The sequence below is a fragment of the Nyctereutes procyonoides genome, unplaced genomic scaffold (genome assembly GCF_905146905.1).
Source record: "Nyctereutes procyonoides isolate TBG_1078 unplaced genomic scaffold, NYPRO_anot_genome, whole genome shotgun sequence".
Taxonomy (NCBI): Eukaryota; Metazoa; Chordata; class Mammalia; order Carnivora; family Canidae; genus Nyctereutes; species Nyctereutes procyonoides.
Window position 1 is genome coordinate 18204253 of NW_026575048.1, and position 25121 is coordinate 18229373.

Below are 25121 nucleotides of genomic sequence, written 5' to 3' on the forward strand. Positions count from 1 at the left end.
AGGCAGTATGTGTAGGTGTTAAATATTTATAAAATATATCTGAAAAAAAATTATGTGCAATGCTCTTCAGTGTTACTACTGTAGTCACCTCATCTCTTAAAAGTAGGCTAAATATCAAAGTAGAAAGTGACATTCCTCTAATTTATTCATAAGAAACATTTAATTTAAACATTCAATGAGTACTTACTATGAGCTGGGCACTGTGTCAGAGAGACAGAAATGGTGAAGACATGGTCCCTTAGCTCAAAAAACTTATTCCCCTCACCTCTAGATCTAACATTGACACACTTACAATAAATTCATAGTTATATATTAAAACCTCAAGGAATATAAACAGCCTCATTAGAACTTTGCACTTCACAAAACAGCAAATATAAAGTAGTTAAAAATCAAGTATCACACTTGACTCTTGGTGCAAATACATATAATTTTTAAATTGCTATCACTTTTCTACATTAATTTTAAATTCTGGCATCTCAAATTGGTTATCATTTCCCCTTCTTAGGTATGTAGAGACATAAGTCTAGAAAGGCTCTGAAACCACAGCGTTGAAAAGTGGGTGAGAAAGAGGCAAAAGAGGGCAGCCCCGGTGGCTCAGCGGTTTAGCACTGCCTTCAGCCCAGGGCCTAATCCTGGAGACCCAGGATCAAGTCCCACGTCGGGCTCCCTGCGTGGAGCCTGCTTCTTCCTCTGCCCCTCTCTTTCATGAATAAATAAAAAAGGAAGGGAGGGAGGGAGGGAGGGAGGGAGGGAGGGAGGGAGGGAGGGAGGGAGGAAGGAAGGAAGGAAGGAAGGAAGGAAGGAAGGAAGGAAGGAAGGAAGGAAGGAAGGAGCAAAAAGAAACTTCCTTTCTACAATGTTTAATAAAACTTTAACATAAGAAAGAGAATATTGAAATTTCAGAAAATAATGAAATATCATGGGGAAACAATTAGCTCACTTTTAAACATAATATATCTATCAAAAGGATCCTCAGCCTTAATATTTGAATGTTAATGAATAACCAACAAAAAGTTAATATTGACATTACTGTTCTTTGAAAAAACTTTATCTACACACACTACAGAGATATAAAAAATAAGAAAGTTAAAAGTACTCTAATATGGTACAAACCTACCTGTGCACATGATTCTTCAGGTGTTTTGGCACTAACTGAATAAAGTGCTGGGAGATCTAGTCTGTGCACAGAGAATTTTTCTAGAGTGTGCAAAAGTGCTGGAGCAAGGTGAGAAGTTTGACCTGAGCCTCGTTCTCCAGACAGCAATAATCTTGGCCTGTAAGAGGTTGGCTGATGATATGGTGACCTGTAATACATTAAGACATGATAATCATTTCAAAACCATACACTCTGAAGATCAGGAAGAAAAATTAGGTAAAATATTTACAATAAAAAATGTAACTTCAAATTAACAGAACTTTCTCTTATCCTTATTTTTTAAGTACAGTGAATCATTCTTTCATTAATTATGCTTTTAAAATGTTGATCCCTCTGACCATTTTAATAACCAAGATGTAAAAGTATAAAAATTCCTTCTAAAACAATGTAAAAATACCTGTGTATTCACCTTATCATACTATGTATATCAACTTGGAAAATGCTTCAGACAGCAAGTGGGATTTAGCTATCAATTATCCAAGGTGAAATGTTAACAATCCTACTTCAACAAAGAAATAAGTATATCAGATTACCCAATATATAGGACATTTTTAAAAATAGTTAAAATGGTAAATTTTATGTATATTTTATTTACCACAATTTTTAAGATAGAAAAAAAAATCTAGGACTTTTTCACAGGCAGTAAAATTTGGTTTGGGGCCAATAAAAACTAAATGTCCATATCCTAATACATAATATCTAAAGAACTACAACAGAGAAAGCAAATTTAGGAAAATATATTAAACTAAATTCAACTTGCATTCTCAATATTCTAGAGCACCATTAAAATGATAAATGAAACAAGTTTATCTACTATCACTATAGATAATACAGGCAATTTATAAAGATGTCAATTCTTCCTAACCCATTTATAGTTAACTATAGTTTATGGTATTTTATTTCATATATTTAAAGTATTCACATCAAGGCCAACAGACACATGAAAAGATGCTCAACATCACTCACCATCAGAGAAATACAAATCAAATCCACAATGAGATACCACCTTACACCTGTCAGAATGGCTGAAATTAACAACACAGGAAACAACAGATGCTGGGGAGGAGGTGGAGAAGGGGGAACCCTCTTACACTGTTGGTGGGAATGGAAACTGGTGCAGCCACTCTGGAGAACAGTATGGAGGTTCCTCAAAAAGTTAAAAACAGTACTACCCTGAGATCCAGCAATTTAGGTATTTACCGACAGGATACAAAACTACAATTCAAAGGGACATATGCACCCCTATGTTTAAAGCAGCATTACCAACAATAGCCAAATTATAGAAAGAGCCCAAATGTTCATTGACTAATGAATGGATAAAGAATATATTTCTCCCTCTGCCTGTGTCTCTGCCTCTCTCTGTTTCTCATGAATATATAAATAAAATATTTTAAAAGGGGGGGGGGGGCAGGCCGGGTGGCTCAGCGGATTAGCATCAACTTTGGCCCAGGGCGTGATCCTGGAGACCCGGGACTGAGTCCCATGTCAGGCTCCCTGCATGGAGCCTGCTTCTCCCCTCTGCCTGTGTCTCTGCCTCCCTCTCTCCCTCTCCCTCTCCCTCTCTCTCTCTCTCTCTCTAGTGAATAAATAAAATCTTTAAAAAGGGGGGGGATCCCTGGGTGGTGCAGCGGTTTAGCGCCTGCCTTTTGGCCCAGGGTGCGATCCTGGAGACCCGGGATCGAGTCCCACGTCGGGCTCCCGGTGCATGGAGTCTGCCTCTCCCTCTGCCTGTGTCTCTGCCTCTCTCTCTCTCTCTCTCTCTCTCTCTCTCTGTGACTATCATAAACAAAAAAAACAAACAAACAAATAAATAAATAGAACATATGGTATATACACTATGGAATATTACTGAGCCATCAAAAAGAATGAAATCTTGCCATTTGCAATGACCTGGATGGAGCTAGAGTGTAGGTATTATGCTAAGCAGAATTAAGTCAGTCAGAGAAAGGCAAATACCATAAGTTTTCACTCCTATGTGGAATTTAAGAAACAAAACCAATGAACATAGTGGAAGGGGGAAAAGAAGGAGAGGGAGGATGGGGCACTAACCGTACGAGATTTAATTACAGAGAACAAACTAAAGATTGATGGAGGGAAGTGGGTAGAGGACAGGCTAAATAGGTGACAGGGATTAAGGAGGGAACTTATGTTGGGCACTGGGTATTAAATATAAGTGATGAATCATTAAATTCTACTCCCGGGGACACCTGGGTGATTCAACAGTTAAGTGTCTGCCTTCAGCCCAGGGTATGATCCTGGAGTCCCAGGATCAAGTCCCACATCAGACTCCCTGCATGGAGCCTGTTTCTCTCTCTGCCTATGTGTGTGTCTGTCTGTCTCTCTCTCTCTCTCTCTCTCTCAGAAATAAATAAAATCTTTAAAAATAAATAATTAACTAAATTCTACTCCCAGAACCAGTATTACACTAAATGTTAACCAGAATTTAAATAAAAATGAAGAAAACATTAAAATAAAATATTCACATCAATATAAAAAAATTGAGGAAGAATGGGAGATTTAAAACTTAATCGCAAAAAGAACTTAATATCATCTGAAAGAACAGTCAAATAAGAACATCAAGAATATTTGGTAAAATGCCCTAGCTCCAATTTCAGAACATTTAAAACTGTTTTAGTAATAAGCACTTCATGAATAAAGTTTTAATTTCCTTAACAATCCTATGAAAAACGTAGCTTCCTCTTATTAAACAAGTGAGGAAACCAAGACGCAGAGAAGTTAGGTATGACTGTACAAATGATGGTGAAAGAATTCAAATTCTCATTCAGGTCCATATAACTGCTAAACTGAACCACTGTGTTAGGATGTACACTACTTTATACTGAAATATATTATAACACAGAATAGAATATAATGTAGAATACACCAAAGAAAACAAACACCCATTCAGAATATAATAGGCAGCCCAGGAACTAACTCACCGTAGTTCAAAGAATTTCATATACGATTAATAAGCCCAAAAAATAAATGAAATGGGAATGGATTATAAAATAAGTGTTGTTTTAAAATAGGGAAGATTCAGATCCTCATTTCACAAAACAAATTTAATTCTGACAAAGAAAAAGAAAAAACAAGAGATTTGTATATTTTAAATTCATAAAACTCTACAAACTTCTGTAACTCAAAAATTACACTCTGAACCAAACAGAAAACAACTAAATGAGACAAAGAATCTGAAACAGTTTTTTTTTAAGATTTTATTTATTCATTTGAGAGAGAGAGAGCGTGCGCATAAGCAGGGGGAGGAACAGAGGGAGAGGGAGAAGCAGACTCCCCACTGAGCAGGAAGCGTGATGCAGGGCTCGATCCCAGGCCAAAGGCAGATGCTTAACTTACTGAACCATCCAGGTGCCCCAACAGGAATAGTTTATATATATACACATATAATTTATATATAAACTATATATAGTTTATGTTATATGTATATATACATACATATATCATAATCATATATATATATGATTTTATTTATTTATTCATGAGAGATGGGGGGGGGCGGGCAGGCAGAGGGAGAAGCAGGCTCCCTGCAAGGATCCCAATGCGGAACTCGATCCTGGAACCCCAGGATCACGCACAGGGCCAAAGGCAGGTGTTAAACTGCTGAGACACCCAGGCATCCCACAGAACAGCTCTTAATGTATAAAGAGCTTATGTTCATAAGATTTTAACAGAAAACAGCTTCCTGGGCAAAGTACATAAACAGATAATTCAAATAGAAAATAGAAACATAACAGTTTTTTAAATGTTCATTGATTTCACTTAATAATTGGAGAATGAATCCTATGCTAAATCCTTCAGCCCTGGATTTCTAACAATATCAGTTATTATAGAGCTCATACTTGAATAGTATTGAATAAAAAAAGGAAATCTACAACCAACATAATTCAGTGCGATTAACAAGCAGCACTGCTCAGAATGCCATGAGAGACCTCAATGAGAGACTCAACAAAGGCTTTCCTAGGTTACCAAAACACAAACCCAACAGGTTGAAGGCAAAAAGGACGAATTCTAAGAGTTAAAATAGGATGTATAAATGATCAAAGGCCCCTGGCCCTTTGGAGATCATACAGCTAACTTCTTTTAAGGTTTTAGGGCAATGTATGGGTAAAGGTTTGAGTTAGGGAGGAAAGGAGGGAAGGAGAATCAGACTATGAAGAACTACTAAGGGTTTATAAGCCATGTTAAAAGTTTGGGATGGACACTGAAGACAATGAGGAAGCATATTAGCTTAAGCAGGGGAAATGATATGATTATATACATGTTTTTGGAAGATAACTCTAGATCACTACACAGTACAGGAAAGGGTTTGAAAGAAGACAAAACAGGAGGAAAGATGGAAAGATGACCAATTAGGAGTCTTCAATAATAACCCAGTCATGAGATGTTAATGATAATCTAGACAAGAACAGGGTCAGAGAGGGTAAGAAGGAACAGCCTGAGATGAAATTTATTCACAGGACCTAGACATTGACTAGATAAAGAAGAAAGAAAAAGGAAGGAGTTGAGTTGAGGACAATGTCCAATTCTAGTTGTAACACCTGCACAGATGGTAGCTCACCAGACTCGCAGAACAAGAAGGGGAGATGCAATCCAGCACATATGAAAGATGTGTAGCACACCAAGGGCAACAGAGAGCTAGAGATAGTCTAAAGCTCAAGACCAATGTTGCCTTAAAAAGATCTGGTGGGGTGCCTGAATGGAAAGTCAGTTGGGCATCCTAGTCTTGGTTCTGGCTTGGGTCATCATCTCGAGGTGGTGAGATCAAGCCTTGCACCAGGCTCCACACTCTGCTCATAGTCTGTTTAGGACTCACTCTCTGCCCCTCCCTTTGAAAGAAGGGAGGGAGGGAGGGAGGGAGGGAGGGAGGGAGGGAGGGAGGGAGGGAGGGAGGGAGGCAGGCTGGTTGGTTTGGTAGTTATAGGTGGAGGGGGGAAGATTTAGTAGTTATTAACAGAGAGAAAAAAAATAATAAAAATAATAAAAACATCTTTTCTCTGTTAGATTGACAAACTAAAAATTAATTTATTACCATTAGTGAGTAGACATTGGAAAAATTGGTTTTCTCATGTCTAGTAGTAATGGAAAAAGGCAAAATTTTCCAAAATTAAATTTGGCAATTATGTCACATAATGTATATCCAAGAATATTCTGCAATTCATTCCACTCCCAAGGACTCCCTTACCTCTTAAAGCATTCTCTACATTTTTTTCAAAGTACATATCTTCTAAAATTTTATCTATTACACTTACTGTTTTATTGTCTATCTCCATCTAAAATAAGCTGAATGATATCAGGGGTCTATGTCCATTTTATTGATTGACATATTCCAAGTACCTAGGACAACATATGGCACATGATGGGCACTTTGACATATTATCTGAATGAGTAAATATGAAAGAACAAATGAATGACTCAAACAAGTGAGAAGATATTATTTTCATCTATCTGGTTGGCAAAGATTTAAAAAGGCAGTATTCAGAATTGACACGGGTATAGGAAAAATAACACTCATATATCAGTGCTGAAAATGTAAACTGGTACAACTATTCTGGAAGTCAATTTAACCACCTGTATCATGTTTTTAAGTATATAGACCCTTTGACATAGCAATCACAGTTTTAAAAATTTACCCTAAGCTATGAATCAGATAATGGTATTAAAAATGTATACTGAGAAAGATGCCTATCCAGATCCACATATCTATCATAAAAGAAAAAAATTGGAAATTTCAATCTTTATCAATAAGGTTATAAAAATTATGGAACATCCAAAAGATAAAAATACTATATAGCTATTTTAAAAGAATGACATTAAAAAATATACTGGCATGAAATAACTTTCCCAACATAGATAAAAAAACAAATTACATTAGCCTTACAGGAAGATTTTAATTTACATAAAATAATATGTGGGTCTGTCTATACGCATAGAGAGAATATGGAAGTGTGGTCACCAAAACTTTAACAAAAATTACCTTCAGGTGCTTGGGCTTTAATTTTTACTTTCTTCTTTATGCTCTTCTTTATTACTTGAATTTTCTATAGAGTATATCATCTTTCTAATCAGAAAAAACAAAGCTATTTTCATTTAGAAAACCTCAGAAAGCTCTGTTTCTAATCCCCTTATGGTAATATACAGTAAGAAAGAAAACTTATTTTCAATCATAAGGGCTTTCTATCAAGATTGGTAGACTTTAAATATCTTGACTTCTATTTCACCTTAAATCTAAATAAAGGTTTCAACATTGTTTTAGGAAACTATTCCCAGAAAAAAGAACCCACCAGCAATGCCCAAGCTAGTGTTCCTGGAGACCAATATTAAACTCATGCTTTCTACCCATCGAGCACTTTTTCTGTGTTGATCTAACCCATGCTAACACTTGTTCAAACACAAAGCCAAGCCAAACCAATAACCCCCCCCTCCATGTTTAGCCCGTATTAAAAGCCTCTATTCTAAAGTGTATGCTTCTTGGAAAGTGTGAAAATTATACTGTTCAACCTACCCAAAAAATCAATACATTTCTCTATCTTCCTATTAATCTCAGAAATCAATTTGGAAATCACATAGTATCATAGAAAAAAGAGGATCATAGGAAACAAACAGCACAGACCCTAGCTCTATTATCTGCTAGCAGCTTAATCACGGGTAATTTACTTATTTTTCATTGTGGTTCAGTTTCCTCATCTATAAAATGATGATACCACAAATGCTGTATGACTGATACAAGGCCTATATGTATTGCTACATATAAAGCCTCAGGCTTTATATACCTACCACATGCCTAGTTTGTATGGAGCATCAGATGCTAACTCATCCCTTCATACTGAGGACAGCAAACATCACCATTTCTTCTGCCAAGACTTCCCAATGGAAACTTCTAGTTCTGGTATCACAACACTTCAGCCATATCACAATGTCTGTCACCTTACCAGAGTAAGAACTACTTTATATCTTACTTATGCTTATGTTTTCAGCACCCAGTACAGTGCCAGGTATAAAAACATAAATATTGGGAAAATGGGGAATAAAGAAAGAAAAATTGAGAAAATTGGAGAATAAAGAAATGAATAGAATTTATCAAAACATCTAAAACAAAAAAAGCCTATTTCTAGTATATAGCTGTCCCTCTATTAAATAAAAAAAATCACATTATGAACTACAAATTTTAGGTAAAAGAAGCTAAAATTAACCCAATTCCTTCAAAACAAGTTAAACGAAACAAAAACAAGCCATACCAATGATATACATTAAATGATAGAGAATGTTCTTAATAAAAAGTCAGCCTCAAAACCACCCATGAAATTTTCCAATATCAAAATCTATTTCTGTATCACGTTACTGACAACAGAGCTATCCCATAAAATTAGAACAAATCTCCTGATGATAGTTTCTTAGCTTCTATTATATAGTTCAAATCCAAATAAATAACAAATCACACACATGCACACAGAGTAGCCAGGTGAGAGTCAGAAAAACATTTTTTTTGTTTTTCCCTTAGCCATCAATAAAACAGATTTGCGAAATTGCTGGAAAAAAAAAAAAAAAAACCTAAGAAAGTGTCCCTGAGTGCATAAAAGAATGAATCTGGAATAGAAGAAAAGTTTCTATTAGAAGAATCTGCTGTTAAAGAACAAAAGAAAAAGAAGAGTAAATGAAAGTAACTTAAGCCTCATTTTAAAAAATAAAAAATAAGATTTATCAGTGCAAATAATCAAATTAACATTTCACCAAAATCTACATGGGAGAAACTTCAAGAAGTTGCATATTTAAATTTGTTCAAAATATCTCTAAAAAAAATTACTTAAAAGTACATACAATCAATCTAGCCTTTTCTAGTAAAAGTGCTATTAGACCTACCTGACAGAGCATTATGGTCCTGTAACTATCATGCTAATTATGTAAAAGTAAGTGATGAAGCTGCTAATAAGTATCTGAAAACTATTGGGTCCTTAATTTAACATTACATTAGCACTAATGTTGTTTAACCAATAAAAAGTGCATGACAAAAGCTGCTTTAACATGGATAAAGGTAAATGTAAATAGAAAAACTATCAAATTTGAATCAGGGAAAGTGTAAACTAATGAGGTTTTGGGGAATCAAAAAGTTACCTGTTTATCTGCCAAATGAGAAATTCCTAATTCAGAATCTTTTTAGTAGTCTTAGAATCCCTAAACTATCATCTGACACTTGTTACAAATTAATATATTCCAGATCATGATAAATATTTCACATTTGACTATTTTAGTTCAAAATAAAAGGCATTAAACCTGAGGATATGAGCTTTCTAAAGACAATCCTTCCACCTTGGTTTTAAAAAAATAATAAAAAAGAGGGGCACCTGGGTGGCTCAGTTAGTTACGCATCTATCTCCAGCTCAGCTCATGAAGCCCTGCCAGCTGGCTCCCACCTCAGTGGGGAATCTGCTTCTCCCTCTGCCTCTGCCCTTACCACCACTCATGCACGCTCTTTCTCAAAAAAATAAAATCTATAAAAATAAAGTAATAACTCTCCTAAAAAAAAAAAAAACACACACAGTTTAGAAAAAAATAATCTTTAATTGACCAATAACCCAACTTACTATCACACACAAAAGCATATACAATAAAAGTTTCCCAGAATTGTGTCCAAACAGCAGAAAAAAAAGTCCTCAAAGTTATAACCATAAGTAAAAATATACCATAATTCTAACCGTAAGCTAGTAAAAATCACTCTAAATTTTTTAAAAAATTGATATGTTACTTACATTGTAAAATGAAGGTAGGGTTTATGTACAGCAGCAGCTGATGACTGTTTCTTTGGTGATCCTGAGTGACAACTGGTCTCAAAAATTGATAAAGCATTCTCATCTTCACTATCATCTAAAATCAGAGTTTCTATATCTGTTAAAAAAATTCACAAAGATTATGAGGCTTATAAAGTCCTTTAATATTAGTACCCCATCAAAGCTAAGATAAATGCTTTAAAATTATGTGACATTAATCAGTTACCTATCAAATAATGCAGATCAACCAGGAAAACTGACAAACTGCAGTTTCTTAAGTAATTTGTAAATGAAATTAATGGAATTCTTTTACCTTTACAGACTAAGTGCTACGAGATGTGATTTGGAAGACTTCACTGACTAACTATAAGAAGTCTGGAAAAGAAATGTCATCTTGGAGTGCCCAGGTGGCTCAATTGGTTAAGAGTCCGCCTCTGGCTCAGGTCATTATCTCAGGGTCATGGGATCAGGCCCCACATCAGGCTCCTTGCTCAGCAGGGAGTCAGCTTCTCCCTCTCCCTCTATCCCTCTCTGCCCAGTCAGTCTCTCTCTCTCTCTCTCTCTCTCAAATAAATAAATTTCTTATTTTAAAAAAATCCCATGTACTTTTTTTTTTTAAGATTTTATTTATTTATGAGAGAGAGAGAGAAAGAGAGAGAGGCAGAGGCACAGGCAGAGGAAGCAGGCTCCATGCAGGAAGCTCATTGCGGGACTCGATCCCAGGACCCCAGGATCACACCCTGAGCCAAAGGCAGATGCTCAACCGCTGAGCCACCCAGCATCCCAAATCCCAGGTATTTAAAAAAAAAAAAAAAAAAAGATACTCTCACAAAACACCCACATATTTACTAAAAATCTGTAAGTTATTTTGACCAAAACCAGTATTTCATATACAATACCTTGCTTAGCTACTAGGGGCTTGAATTATGGCCAACTCTTAAAAAAGCAACAAGGAACAAACTGACTTATTTTTTAACATAGTACACATATACACACATCTATACATCTAGTTAAGAGAATCAAGAATTCCAAGGAAACAAAACCAATCTTAAAAATGCAGTCATTCAAGTAATATTAGTCTCTATATGGGTCTGCCATCTGTTATAGCTCAATGGACAAACTGAACTATAATCTCTATTGAGAGTGCAATACTAAAAAATTTATCTGCACTACAACCTGGGTGGGTACTAATAGCTGTGCTTCATACATACCTAACAAAAGTGTCAATTCGTTCAAAAAAAGCAATGCTACACATGTAGGAGAAATGAGAGGAATTAAGATTAATAGAAGTCACACTCCTCTCCAAAAAAAAAAAGAGGTACTGAACTGTGCTACAGGTATAGATTTCAATGGATTTTATAAGCTAAATACTTAGTACAACTAATATTGCAAAAATTAACATGAAAAATGATTGAATACCTTGAGTGATAATTTCATATACCAACCTAAGAAGAATATTAAGATCAAAACAAACCAGAATAATATACCTAAATAAAAGATAATTATTAATCATCAAATAAACTAAAAAAATCAAAATTTGGTTTCTCTTCTCCACTGGTAGGTACATGAAAAAAAAATTTGAACTAAAGCATACTTTACACTTGTTTTTTAAATTTATAAGAAAACAGATAATAATGCCATAAAAAATTCTCAAATGAAAATAAAGGAACTCTATCATCACATGTCCATCAACAGATGAATGGATAAAGATGTGGTACACACACACACACACACACACACACACACACACACACACACACACAATGGAATACTATTCAACCACCAGAAAAATGAAAGCTTGCCATTTTCAATGAGGTGGATGGAACTAGAGTGTATTATGCTAAGTGAAATAAGTCAGAGAAAGACAATTATCATACGATCTCGTTCATGTGTGGAATTTAAGAAACAAAACAGAGGATCATAGGGGAAGGAAGAGAAAAATAAAACAAGACAAAATCAGAAAGGGGAGACAAATGAAGAGACTCTTAATCATAGGAAGCAAACTGAGTGTTGCTGGGGGGGGCAGTAATTGGGTGATAGATATTAAGGAGGGCACATAATATAATGAGCATTGTGTATAAGACTAATGAATCACTGAACTCTACCTCTGAAACTAATAATACACTATGTGTTAATTGAATTCAAATTTAAAAAATAAAAAGCAAAAAAAAAAGGAACTATTATAATCTCTCAAATGGGAAACTATGATTTTGATGATTTTCTAAAAATGATGAAGTTTTTTTAAAAATTTGGGGAAAAGATACATATCCTCAGTTACAAAAATCAGAGATAAGAAATGCAAAATTCATGGCAGAGTACCTGGCTCACTCATAATATTTTAATATTCATAATAAAATGTTTATTACCCTCCCTGTTTGACAAACAGGAAATCAAGTAATCCATGTGATATTTCATTAGACTCTATCCCTGAAAAGTAGTTTCCAAAAAATATAATTTATAAAGACAGCAAAATGCATGGACTATTGATGATTTTTACTGTATATAATATTTTTAATGTTAGTATAATGAACTGAACAATTTTCTGGTGCAGACTACCTGCCAAATAAGGTACTGGGAACTGAGAAAATTAAGAAAACTAAAACTCATTACTTTCTCTTCAAAGTTCACAGACCTTATCCTAGTTAGTATATAAACCGAAAGGTTCCCTGTAAATGGACTTTTTAAAGGCAGTTTTCTATTTTTTTTTTTCAGTTTTCTATTTTTATCTCAGGTCCAATCTTGAAGCTAGAATTCAAGACCTTTTACAACCAGGTTCTAATTTACTCCCTTACACTACATTAGTAGAGCACACTGCATAGTGTCCTGCCAGTAACAACAAAATATATTTGATGAATTTATACCAAGGGGAACATTATAAGCAACACAGTTAAGAGCCCAGGTTCTAGAGTCAGGTGCCCTGGGTCTAGAGTAAGCCCTAGAATTACTGAATGACCTCAAATACGTGAATACTTCCTAAGCCTCCCAGTCTCCTCCTTCACAGTATAAAAGTACCTGCCCCCCTCGACTGTTACAAGGATTAATAAGTGACAATTTATGTACCAGCTTTATAATAAATGAAAGCCATCATTATTATAGTCAACTCTTCTAAAGATAGTAAAACTTCTACATTAAGATAGTCAGAATGGGGATCCCTGGGTGGCGCAGCGGTTTGGCGCCTGCCTTTGGCTCAGGGCGCGATCCTGGAGACCCGGGATCGAATCCCATGTCGGGCTCCCGGTGCATGGAGCCTGCTTCTCCCTCTGCCTGTGTCTCTGCCTCTCTCTCTCTCTCTCTGACTATCATAAATAAATAAATTTAAAAAAAAAAAAAAAAAAAAAAAGATAGAATGTCCCAAGAGGTAACAAACAGAACATTCATTCTTTCTTTTGACAAAGATTTACCAGGCAGCTACCATATGCTAGGCAATATGCCAGGCCTGAATATATCCCGGTGAGTGAAACAGATATATTTTCTATCCTCATGGCAAATGTAAAAGAATAACACATAAATAACCTTAATGAGGAAACTCAAATTTATGTCTGTACGTGTTTCATTTTAATAATATGAAAAAGTACTTTATAGTACCTTCTTTCTTGTCACTCTGGCTAATTTCAGCATGAGGAAACACTTTTTGCAAGACTGCTAGGATGTTGTTGAAGCTTCTTTCCAGCAGTGGTTTTATGATGGGGGATAGTGCATGTCCCGAAGACATGACAGCACGCTGAGAAGCAGGCACAATATTCTGCATTGCATGGTAAAAATCTTGGGCATTGAGCACTATTGAGGAAACATCTAGCTGCAGTTTATGACTGCTAGCATAGATCTGAGGGTAACGCCTCCGCAGGGCAATCAGAGCAGCTTCAGTGCACAGGGCCTTGATATCAGCTCCACAATAACCTAATGCACAAAAGGAAAAGAATAACAAAGGTAAGTTTATTCTCCCAGTACCAACTATAGTTTGCAAATACATACATCTTTATCAAAGGAAATAATTAACACTAAATCAGTAATTACGTGCAGTTTTATCAGCAAAATCTGACCATTTAAGTCACCTAATAAAATTATTCTGTGAGACTAAAAAGGTTTTGAATATTTTAATTAACAAAGCATGAACTAATGATATCAAAACTAGCCATGTGGGATCCCTGGGTGGCTCAGCGGTTTGGCGCCTGCCTTTGGCCCAGGGCGCGATCCTGGAGTCCCGGGATCGAGTCCCATGTCAGGCTCCCAGCATGGAGCCTGCTTCTCCCTCCTCCTGTGTCTCTGCCTGCCTGCCTCTCTCTCTCTCTCTCTCTCTCTCTCTCTCTATCATAAATAAATTAATTAAAAAAAACCTAGCCATGTATTTTGTGCCAAAATCACTGATTATAATTAATGTACAACTTTCTTCAGGAAAGATTTTTAAAGAACACGTTTCATCTCAATCCTTTATCAATATTCCTAATCATTAGTTTAGTCCTCATGACATTACACTTACCTATAAACTTTTCTAATATTACTAATTACCAAACATATATCAGGGAGTAGTACAAAGTAGAACATATGTAGAAATTTCAAGAACAGATCTACTCTACTACCAACTTTATGGATGAAAGCCACAGTAAGTTTATATCTAATTACTCAAAAAATTATACTTTAAAGTTGTCATCATCTCTGATAATTTCAAACGTATTAAAGGGAATAAGAATTCATTGATTTTCAATGTTAACTTCCTTTTAATATATATGTTTAGCTTAAAATAACTGATAATCTAGTTCTAAGGGTTATACCAACGCAGGTTATTGTCCATTACCCATACTTCACTGATTATGTAGTTAACAGATCAAGCCTACAGTGCTTTTAAGTCATTTCACTCATTTAAGCAACAAATACAAAAACACACAAACTGTTAGGTCTCAACCACAAAAAGAGAAAAAAAACTCAAACCAGCCATGTTGTTTTCATATCAGCAATTAAACTTGCATTTGGCCACCTTTATCAGTTATGCCAGCATTGGGAACCACTCAAACTAGTTTTAAAATTTTAAACCTGGGGATCCCTGGGTGGCTCAGTGGTTTAGCGCCTGCTTTTGGCCCAGGGCGCGATCCTGGAGTCCCGGGATCGAGTCCCGCATTGGGCTCCCAGCATGGAGCCTGATTCTCCCTCCTCCTGTGTCTCTGCCTCTCTCTCTATCTCTATCATAAATAAATAAGTAAATCTTTAAAAAAATAAATTAAAAAAATAAAATTTTAAACCCTAAGCTCTTCAGAGTGGCATCAAGTTTATCTTTTTATACTTCGCAATAACCTTGTGCAACACTTAAATAATGAAAGGAAAACCATGAGCAGAAAAGAAATAGCCCCAGACTAAGTGACAGAAAAAGAACATTAAGGCACAGAACTATATAAATTAAACTGCAAGTGACCCACACATCTACAACTAACTATATATATATCCCTATTATTAGTAAGGCCATGATCCTTTAATCAAGTCCTACAAAAACAGAAAAATCCTCCTTACTCTGATCCCTTTTTTCCATAGCATGTGCCACCTTATCATTTACCTAATATGTTTATGGTCTACCTTCCCCAACTAGAATGTGAGCTTTGTGAGGATATAGGTAATTCATCAGTTTTGTTCACTAAACATATCTCATATACTGAAAATAAGGCCTGGCCTGGCATTCAATAAGTATCCAATAAATATTTCCTGAGTGAAAGAATGAATGAAAAAAAGAAAGGAGTAACTCCAAGGTTATAGTTTGGGAATGTATAACTAACTGCAAGGTTACCATTTACTGCCATAAAAAATGGAAGAATTATATCTACTGGGCTTTTCTTTCCTTTTTTTTAAAGAAATCTAAATTCTTTTATTATTAAGCCAACTTCTATGAATAAAAATTTCAATGAAAATTATGAAAAAACAGAAAAATATTACATTCTTAAAGAAATATTTATTCAAAGTGAAGGGAAAACTTATTATGACCTGTGAAAATCTAATTTGAAAACTATAACTAGATTAAGCACTAACATTGTCCCATGACAGCAACCAATCTCCCAAATAATTCTTCAGAATAACCAAATTTACCATTAGTCTTTCATTTTCTATTCTATTTCTCAATAAATAAACCTGAGAAAAAAGTATCTTTTCTTATGCTGAACATCTCTTAGTTATATTCATTCAACAAAATAACCATACAATACCAGCTCAGTTACAAATAGTGAAATAATCCATTTCAAAGGAAGTAAAAAATAAACCACCTTCAAACAATATAAGCAACCACATTTGTTTTTCTTCTTTAAAAGCATATACACAGTTGGTAAACATACCACATGATCCTATTTCTAAGCAAAAGCTTAAATTTTTTTAAAAAGCTAAAATAAAAAGCTCAGAAACAATGCAAAACAGAAAAGCAGCCACTAAAAGGTATTTTATGTAGAAATGATGCCCATAACGTCTGTTTGACATAATGTTAGTAACATACATAATAGCAATGTACTGTTCCTTTTTTCTTAATCTACTAAGATAAGTTAAAAGTTTATCAACAATAAGTTCCACTTAAATAAATCTTCACTTGGATTACCATAATCAATAGACTATAATAGAGAAGATTTCTCTTCATTACATTTTCCTGTGAATGAGAATTATTGGTTTATATCTGTAGTTTTCAATATTGACTACTGATCTGAATAAACAACGAAATTGAAAAAAAAATAGATTCCCAACAAACTTAGTAAATCAGAATCTCTGGTGATTTAATATCATAAATGTGCATTTTCAGAAAGCTTTTTAAGTGATTCTGATATTCTAAACAAAAAATTGAAGTACTGGCTTAGTAGCTTCCTTTACTAAACTCTAAAACAAAATTAAAATTACATGATAATCATGGCTAAAGAGATTATATTTAAGGTCACATGTCTTGTTGTAATTAAAACCATAAGGGATCCCTGGGTGGCTCAGCAGTTTAGCGCCTCCCTCCAGCTCAGGGCATGGTCCGGGAGTCCCAGGATCAAGTCCCACATCGGGCTCCCTGCATGGAGCCTGCTTCTCCCTCTGCCTGTGTCTCTGCCTCTCTCTCCCTCTCTCTTCTCTCTCTCTCTCTCTGTAGTCTCTCATGAATAAATAAATCTTTAAAAAAATAAAACCATATTTTTTCACTCTCCAAAGGGTCCTGATTTAGAAAAAGATATAGATAATATGATCATTTTGTATACACAGGAAATACAGCTATTACAGTTAAAAGCTGATATTAAGGAAACTATCAACATCCCTTTCATAAGAGTTCCATAATCATATTAATAATTCTACCATTACAATCCTAATACTCTGATGAATACAAATATCTAGATACCAAAGGAAAGCATTCTTTTTTTTTTTAAAGTAAGCTCTATGCCCAATGTGGGGCTTGAACTCACGACCCCCGAGATCAAGAGTCGCGCGCTGTACTGACTGAGCCAGCAAGGCATCTCAAGAAAAAGCATTCTTAAATACTGCCACTTATGGAAATTTGTCTGAAAAACTGAAAATACAAAAAGGTTATAGACTAGACAAGTGAAATACTAAAATTTTACGAAGTTATTGTAGAAGTAAAACAGCAAACGTAATGAAGGCCCACAAGATAGACGCCTCACTGATACACTTTCATTGTTTGTGAAAATGAATAGAGAAACAGGATTAGATTTGAGATCCTCATAACCTTAAGCTCCTACTATTTGTGCATGTGACCTAGACATTGAAATTATGTAAGGACTACTTTTAAAAATCTCACCTATTATGCATGCAAACCCATCCACATACTTGGGAATTTATTTCAAGGTAAAAGTTACCAAATCCATAACCTCTAACCTGAGGTCAGTTGTCTTTGCAGTTTCATCAAGACTACATATTCTTTTTGTTAGGCATAAATTTCACTGAACTGAACCCGTGTATGTTAAAACATGTTCGGGATACAGAAAGTGCTAAGTTCATAATGAATTTAAAATTTATTACTATATCATTCCTGTTTGAAGACCTGCATTTGATTTGTTTTAATGTGAAACTGGCTTCTTACATGGAATATATGTCAAAATCAAAAACAGAAGTCATTTAGTTATAATGGATTTTTACATCACTCTCCAGGAAGAAAATGGTGTAAATATAAGCAGATTCTAAACCGCCGCCGCCACCGCTGCCGCTGCCGCTGCCACCCACAAAAGGCAAGAAAAGTTTTTTAGTCCTATAAGAATTATGTCTTTAAAATGTTTAAACTTAAGAAACTGATTAAGAGCTAAAATAAATCACTTGGAATAATGAGAAGTAGTGGTGTTTGGAAATGAAAAAGGAAACTAAGATTCTTATATTTAGGATGAAGGATTAAGAGTGTAGTATTTCAGATGGTAGACAGGGTAACAGTAAGTAATTGTAAAACACCTATCTTTTAGGGAATTTCCAAAATTATTTGAAGACTTCTGCTTATTTCAGTTAAGGACCATTCTGTGACAAATTCACAGAAAAATCTACAAAGAATTCCCAGTCTGATACTCTAATAAAGTAATATCACAAAAGTAGCAGGAAATCAAAGGGGTCAAATTTCAAAAAGGGAAAAGACTGGATTTTGTACCAAATACCACCCTCTCCCATAAAGCAGCACAAGGCTTTGCAAAGGTCAAGCCAAATTTACATGAAATGGGTTTGGCGCATGCTCTCTTATACCAGGCAAAGCTTAAACTGGAGTAGTGCTGGAGAGATTTACGTTTTCTCCTCACCAGAAGATGTCGAGGTCTTTGTGGTTCAAAAGCTGAGGGATGCTGCTTCGGAGATGGAGGTCCCTGTGGATGAAGAGGATAATTCGGATGTAGCTAACTGAATGGACTAATGTTCTATTTAAGTTTTAATATTTGATGGTGGATCACAATGATTTTTTAAACTATAGTTGTTCTTTCTGGTTTTGGTAACTTTGAAGTTTTCCCAAGTAGACTGCTGATTGTTAGTGAACTTCTTTTGGGGATTTTTTTCATAATGCTTAAAAAGTTCATGGAGAAAGATTTTTTAATTTTTATTTGTGAGAGAATAAGAGGAAAACAGACAAAAGATAGAAAAAGAATGAAGGAGAAATACCAATGTGTATACTCAGTTGCTTAATATGTATTCATTTTTATTTTAGACCTAATTAGAGCCGAAACCTTGAATTCCAAAAACCTTGAATTCCATCTCCTATGTAAGATCATGTATGCACATAAAATACTCTCATTACATCCTTTTAGGACAGTAGTATTCATTCATCATTCACTCTGTGGGGGGGGCAGGGGGGATCTTCCAATCTGTGAATAATCTAACATTAAATTCGAAAGTTTTGTATTTTGGGAAATACTAGCAGATGCCAGTAAGTATTTTCTTTGAAGACTCCTCTCACTCAACTTCTTTTTAGACCACGGCATGAAGATGAGCCCATCAGGTAATCTGCAAAGTAAAAGACTATAGTCCTGCCTTCAACATGGATCTTTATCTTTCAAGGTTAAGCTTATTTTTCCTAGTAAAATTTCTGAGGGAGCAATCCCTAAAAGGACACACTGCAGTACTATTATGAAAATCCAGCACTGAATGAAAAGCATATTACTTCTAGTTTTGTTAATAATCAAACACCTAATGGCAGCTAAGATTGTAATTTAGAAATGTTCAAACTTCAAGTGAAACGTTCAAAATAATTTTTACACTTAAAGGCAGAGCCAGCTGTGTCTATTGCACAAAGAAAGAACTATACTCATTCACATTCCAAACATAAGGGGAGGCTGAGCAGAACAAACAACAATCAAAGAATTCAAATAATAGCACTCACCAACACATTTTTCAGCCAATTCACCTAAAAAAGCATCTGACAATTTTGGATTCCAGTCCCTGGTATGGATTTGTAAAATATGTTTTCTTGCCTAAGAAAAAAAGTACAAATAAGTACAATATCAACAACCACTCAAATATATTAGCTGGAAGAAATTTATGCACTAATCATATCCTAGAAAAACAACTTTATTTTAAAAGCAATTTAAACACCATGGCATCCACATCAACTCTGATTCCCATAATAATAATATAGTAATATGTAGCAGAGATCATGTATATGTGTTTCACAAACTAACATATTTAATAATCTGAGAGGTGAAGGACTTGACTAGTGGAACATATGACTAAGTGATCTAGGACTAGATTCAAAACTAAGCTTCACTATTGTACATCAGATCATTTCTACCATCTAAATACATATGAACAAGAAAATTTAATGTGTTACAACATTTATAATCTTTTTATTGAAAAATAATTAAGTGTTAAAAGTTTGAGATGTACAAAATAATGATTCAACAATTCCATACAAAAAAAGAAAAAATCCATACATTACACAGTGCTAATTTTTTTTTTCTTTTAAAGTAGGCTCTAGGGATGCCTGGGTGGCTCAGTAGTTTAGCGCCTGCCTTCGGCCCAGGGCATGATCCTGGAGTCCCGGGATCGAGTCCCACATCAGGCTCCCTGCATGGAGCCTGCTTCTCTGCCTCTCTCTCGCTGTGTCTCTCATGAATAAATAAATAAAATCTTTTTTTAAAAAATACAAATAAAAAAAAATAATAAATAAAATAAAATAATAAAATAAAATAATAAAATAAAAAAATAAAATAAAATAAAATAATAAAATAAAATAAAATATAAAATAATAAAATAAAATAAATAAAATAAAATAAAATAAGTAAAGTAAAGTAAAGTAAAGTAAAGTAAAGTAAAGTAAAGTAAAGTAAAGTAAAGTAAAGTAAAGTAAAATAAAATAAAATAAAATAAAATAAAATAAAATAAAATAAAATAAAATAAAATAAAATAAAATAAAATAAAATAAAATAAAATAAAATAAAATAAAATAAAATAAAATAAAATAAAATAAAATAAAATAAAATAAAATAAAATAAAATAAAATAAAATAAAATAAAATAAAATAAAATAAAATAAAATAAAATAAAATAAAATAAAATAAAATAAAATAAAATAAAATAAAATAAAATAAAATAAAATAAAATAAAATAAAATAAAATAAAATAAAATAAAATAAAATAAAATAAAATAAAATAAAATAAAATAAAATAAAATAAAATAAAATAAAATAAAATAAAATAAAATAAAATAAAATAAAATAAAATAAAATAAAATAAAATAAAATAAAATAAAATAAAATAGGCTCTATACCTAACATGGAGCTTGAACTCACTACCCTGAGATCAAGAGTTGCATGCTCTACCAACTGAGCCAGCCAGGCACCACTTAGGGGTAACTTTTAAGCAAACTATAGTTTTAGATTTCACAAAACTTTTGGTTATATCACATGCATGAGTTATTATAATTGATAATCAACTAAACAAATAATTTAAAACTTGAAAAAAAGTTTTAAATTGAAAATGTTTTCAATGAAATAAAGAAATATAACGCATATTACCTTATAAATTAGTTGATGCCTTGGCATTTAATAATAGTTCAGTAAAAATAAATAATTCATTTTTAAAAAATTAAATGTTTGAGCAATTCTAACTTTTTTTTCAACCTTAAATCTGACTGTATAGCACAACCAAGATTTTAACATCTTGATTTCAAATTAAATATCTTCTTCCACAGTCAAAAAGAAACTGAAGTAGTAAGAATCCACAATCAGCTGATAACACCATCATGAAGATTGACATCAGACTTTTATTTTCAGTTTTGCCTTATTTCAAGGAAAAAACACTTTGTAAAACTTGAATGCACTCATTCCAACAACACTGCTACTTGAGTTTCTCAAGACCATGAAAAAGCAGGGGTGCCTGGGTGGCTCAGTGGGTTGAGCAGCCAGCTCTCAATTGTGGCTCACATCATGACCTGAAGGTCCTAGGATCAAGCCTCAAGTCAGGCTCCATGTTCAGTAAGAAGTCTGCTTGAGGATTCGTTCTCTCTCCCTCTTCCTCTGCCCTACCCCTGCTCTTGTGAGCACACACTCTCTCTAAAATAAATAAATAAATCTTAAAAAAAAAAAAAAAAGAATACGGAAAAGCAACTTATAGGGATCCCTGGGTGGCTCAGAGGTTTGGCGCCTGCCTTTGTCCCAGGGCATGATCCTGGAGTCCCGGGATCGAGTCCCACATTGGGCTTCCTACATGGAGCCTGCTTCTCCTCTGTGTCTACCTCTCTCTCTCTCTCTCTCTCTCTCTCTCTGTCTCTCATGAATAAATTAAATCTTTAAAAAAAGAAAAAAAAAGAAAAGAAAAAAGCAAGTTATAACCAAGATGATAATCTTAGTGGCTTGATGAGAAATTTGGGGGTCCAGGACAAAAACATAAAGAACTCCAAAGTCATAAAGATAAAACTGTGCTCAAAAAGTTGATAAAATCTGGTATCATTAGCTATTGCTCTAATTCCAAGTTCTAAGTTAGGTGTTCAGCTACCAGAAATAAAGCAATGATGTGACACTTATTTTCATCCAACTTGAAGTACTTGCCTATATATTTAAAAAGTATAAAATCAAGGTCAAAAAAGATATCATCCTGAGAGCTTCTATTCTCTACAAGAAAACATTAAGAATCTATTTGACCTCATTAGCAGCACAAGCACCACTTGTAGAAGACCCTACAGAATTAGGAACACAACAACAACAAAAAAAGCAGGCTGGAAGATATCTCAAAAAAGACCTATTCTTATCCTGTCATTCTAAAAAAAAGTAAAATAAGTAAAAATAAGTAAAGGTTTAGAGAAATGAAATTAATTACCTAAGATCAAAGTTATTGCCAGGTCTCTAAGACATTTAGTGCCCTGCTCTTTCCCTATATAATCAGTCTCCCTTCTTTATCATAAAAAGAAGAAATAGAAGAATAACTCAGAAGAAGAAATTACTTAAATCAGAAATGCTTCATTATGTACTTTCTTCTATATGGCAGAATAACAGAATAAGTTCTATGCCTTACCCTAAAAGAAAGTAGCTTCCTCTACTATTAAGATTCAGAGGCAAATTCAAGTTCCTCATTTTTCAGGATTCATAAATACACACATAACACTTTTAATAATCATTAAGTGTTGATGATAATAAAGGAAAAGTAACAAAAGAAACTAAAAAGCATCACTAATTCAAGAAGGTGTGTGCTATTTTATGCTAAGAGAGTTAACTAAAATTTGCTTTTACTTTTTTTTGTTTTCTAAGATTTTACTTCTTTGAGAGAGAGAGAGAGAACATGAGAGCACAAAAAGGGAGGAGTGGCAGAAGGAGAGGGAGAAGAAGAGGGAGAGGCAGGTTACCCGCTGAGCAGGGAGCCTCACTCAGGTCTTGATTCCAGGACCCTGGGATCATGACCTGAGCTGAAGGCAGGTAGGTACTCAATTGAGCCACCCAGGGCCCCCTACTTTTGTCTTTTTCTTTTTTTTACTTTTATTTGGTCAAACAGCAGGAGTCATGATATTCCATTGTCCAAACTACAGGACTAATATGAAACACTAATTGGTATCACTTTAAATAATGTCCTAAATGGATCCTTACTGCTACCTTTAATGCTCCCTAGGTCATTCATTAGGTCTATCTCCCAGTAGACTCGTTTAGTTTCTTTGTTTTCACAGTTTCTCATTCACACCTTGCTTCCTCATTCACCAAGAAAACCAAAGCAGTCAGAAGATAAGTTCCAGAGACGCTCCACCCCAAATCTGTCCACCTGTCAGCATTTGTACCCATAATATTCTTTTTCTTAGTATCACAAACTATCCAATTCCTATCTAAAGTCATTCTCACCACTCATACAATAAATACTACGGCCCCTCTTCCCTATTAGGACACGCTTTAATAATTCTTTCTCAATTTCATCACCAAAACTTCCTTTTCTATTGGCTTTATGTCTCAGCTTAAAAATAACAGATTCTCTTGCCTCCAATTCCCTCAACATCTATCACCTCAACTTTTTGCTTTCTTTTGCAACAAAACTCCCTGAAAAACTTACTTTCATTCTCTGTCTCCAATTCCTCCCGTCCCGTTCTCTCTTAAACTAACCATACTTGTCAAGTTTTTTTGCACCCACTACTAATTCACCTTTCTCCCATCTAGGTTCACTGATAACCTACATAATGCTAAATATAATGGCCCATTTACTGTCCTCATCTGACTTAACTGAACATCTGAAAAAGTTAGTCACACCCTCTTCATCAATACACTTTCTTCATTTGGCTTCCAGAATCCACTCTCATGTGGATTTACCTCACTGTTTCTTAGGAGAGAGGATTTGATAATCTCACCTAATCTTGTAATTTCAGGACTTTATCTAAGAAAAAAAAAAAAAAAAACAGTCCAAGCCTGTTCCACAGACACAGACCAAGAAAAATGACCTTAGGTTTAAGTTTCAAAGCACAATTTCCTTGAAATGTAGAAAGTTAAAATTCACATGGAAAATCATGTCAAGATCTATGCTGTACAATGTAATAAACCACTAGCCACATAATGCTATTTTACTTAAAATTTTTTAAGATTTGTTTATTTGAGAGAGTGGGAGAGAGACACGGCAGGGGAGAGGGAGAGGAAGAAGTAGATTCCCCGTTGAGCAGAGAGCCCAGTGCAGAACTCGATCCCAGGACCCTGAGATCATGACCTGAGCTGAAGGCTGATGCTTACCCAACTGAGCCACCCAGGAGCCCTCTTTCATGTAAATATTTAAGAAAATTTAAAATTCAGTTCATTATCACACTAGTGACATTTCAAGACCTCAATAGCCATATATGGTTAGTAGCTACTATGCTGGATCTTGCTCAATGCACAATGCAAATACAGAATATTTCCATCATTAGAGAAAATTCAATTGGACAGTGCTGATCTAGGCCTTGTTTATTGTTAAATCTCTGATTTGTGTGGGCAGTACCTGAATTGTGAGGACTATAATTAACGTACATGACTGAGGGCCACATGACTAGAAGACAATTGGTTAATTGAGATAATGGCTTTTCTGTGTCAAAATGAACACAAGCTATATCTCTTAGAACTAAAACACAGGGCAACCGTGTCGGGACCCCTCTCACTCCTGAGAGCTTTCTCTGTATCTTTGCTCAATAAACTTTTATCACTTTACTCAAAAACAAAAACAAAAAATAACAAAAACCTAAACACATTCTCCATGTACGCTAGAGCCTAAAAGATGTTCTTGGACTGTAGATGTCCCAAACAAGAGAGCTGATGCTTCCCCATACTGAAATAGACTGCT

General features: G+C 34.5%; 1 protein-coding gene across 4 annotated transcripts in view; it reads right to left on the reverse strand.

Annotated features, from left to right (window-relative positions):
- The window catches only part of ATAD2B (ATPase family AAA domain containing 2B), a 168182-nt gene that overhangs the window by 58424 nt on the left and 84637 nt on the right, over positions 1-25121 (reverse strand). For all 4 annotated transcript variants that reach the window (XM_055327103.1, XM_055327102.1, XM_055327101.1 and 1 more), the window contains exons 15-18: positions 19730-19820; positions 13522-13833; positions 9919-10054; positions 1118-1304 (exon numbers count right to left, since the gene is read on the reverse strand). In XM_055327103.1, the coding sequence (XP_055183078.1) occupies positions 1118-1304; positions 9919-10054; positions 13522-13833; positions 19730-19820 (726 nt within the window). The remainder of the gene's footprint in view (positions 1-1117; positions 1305-9918; positions 10055-13521; positions 13834-19729; positions 19821-25121) is intronic.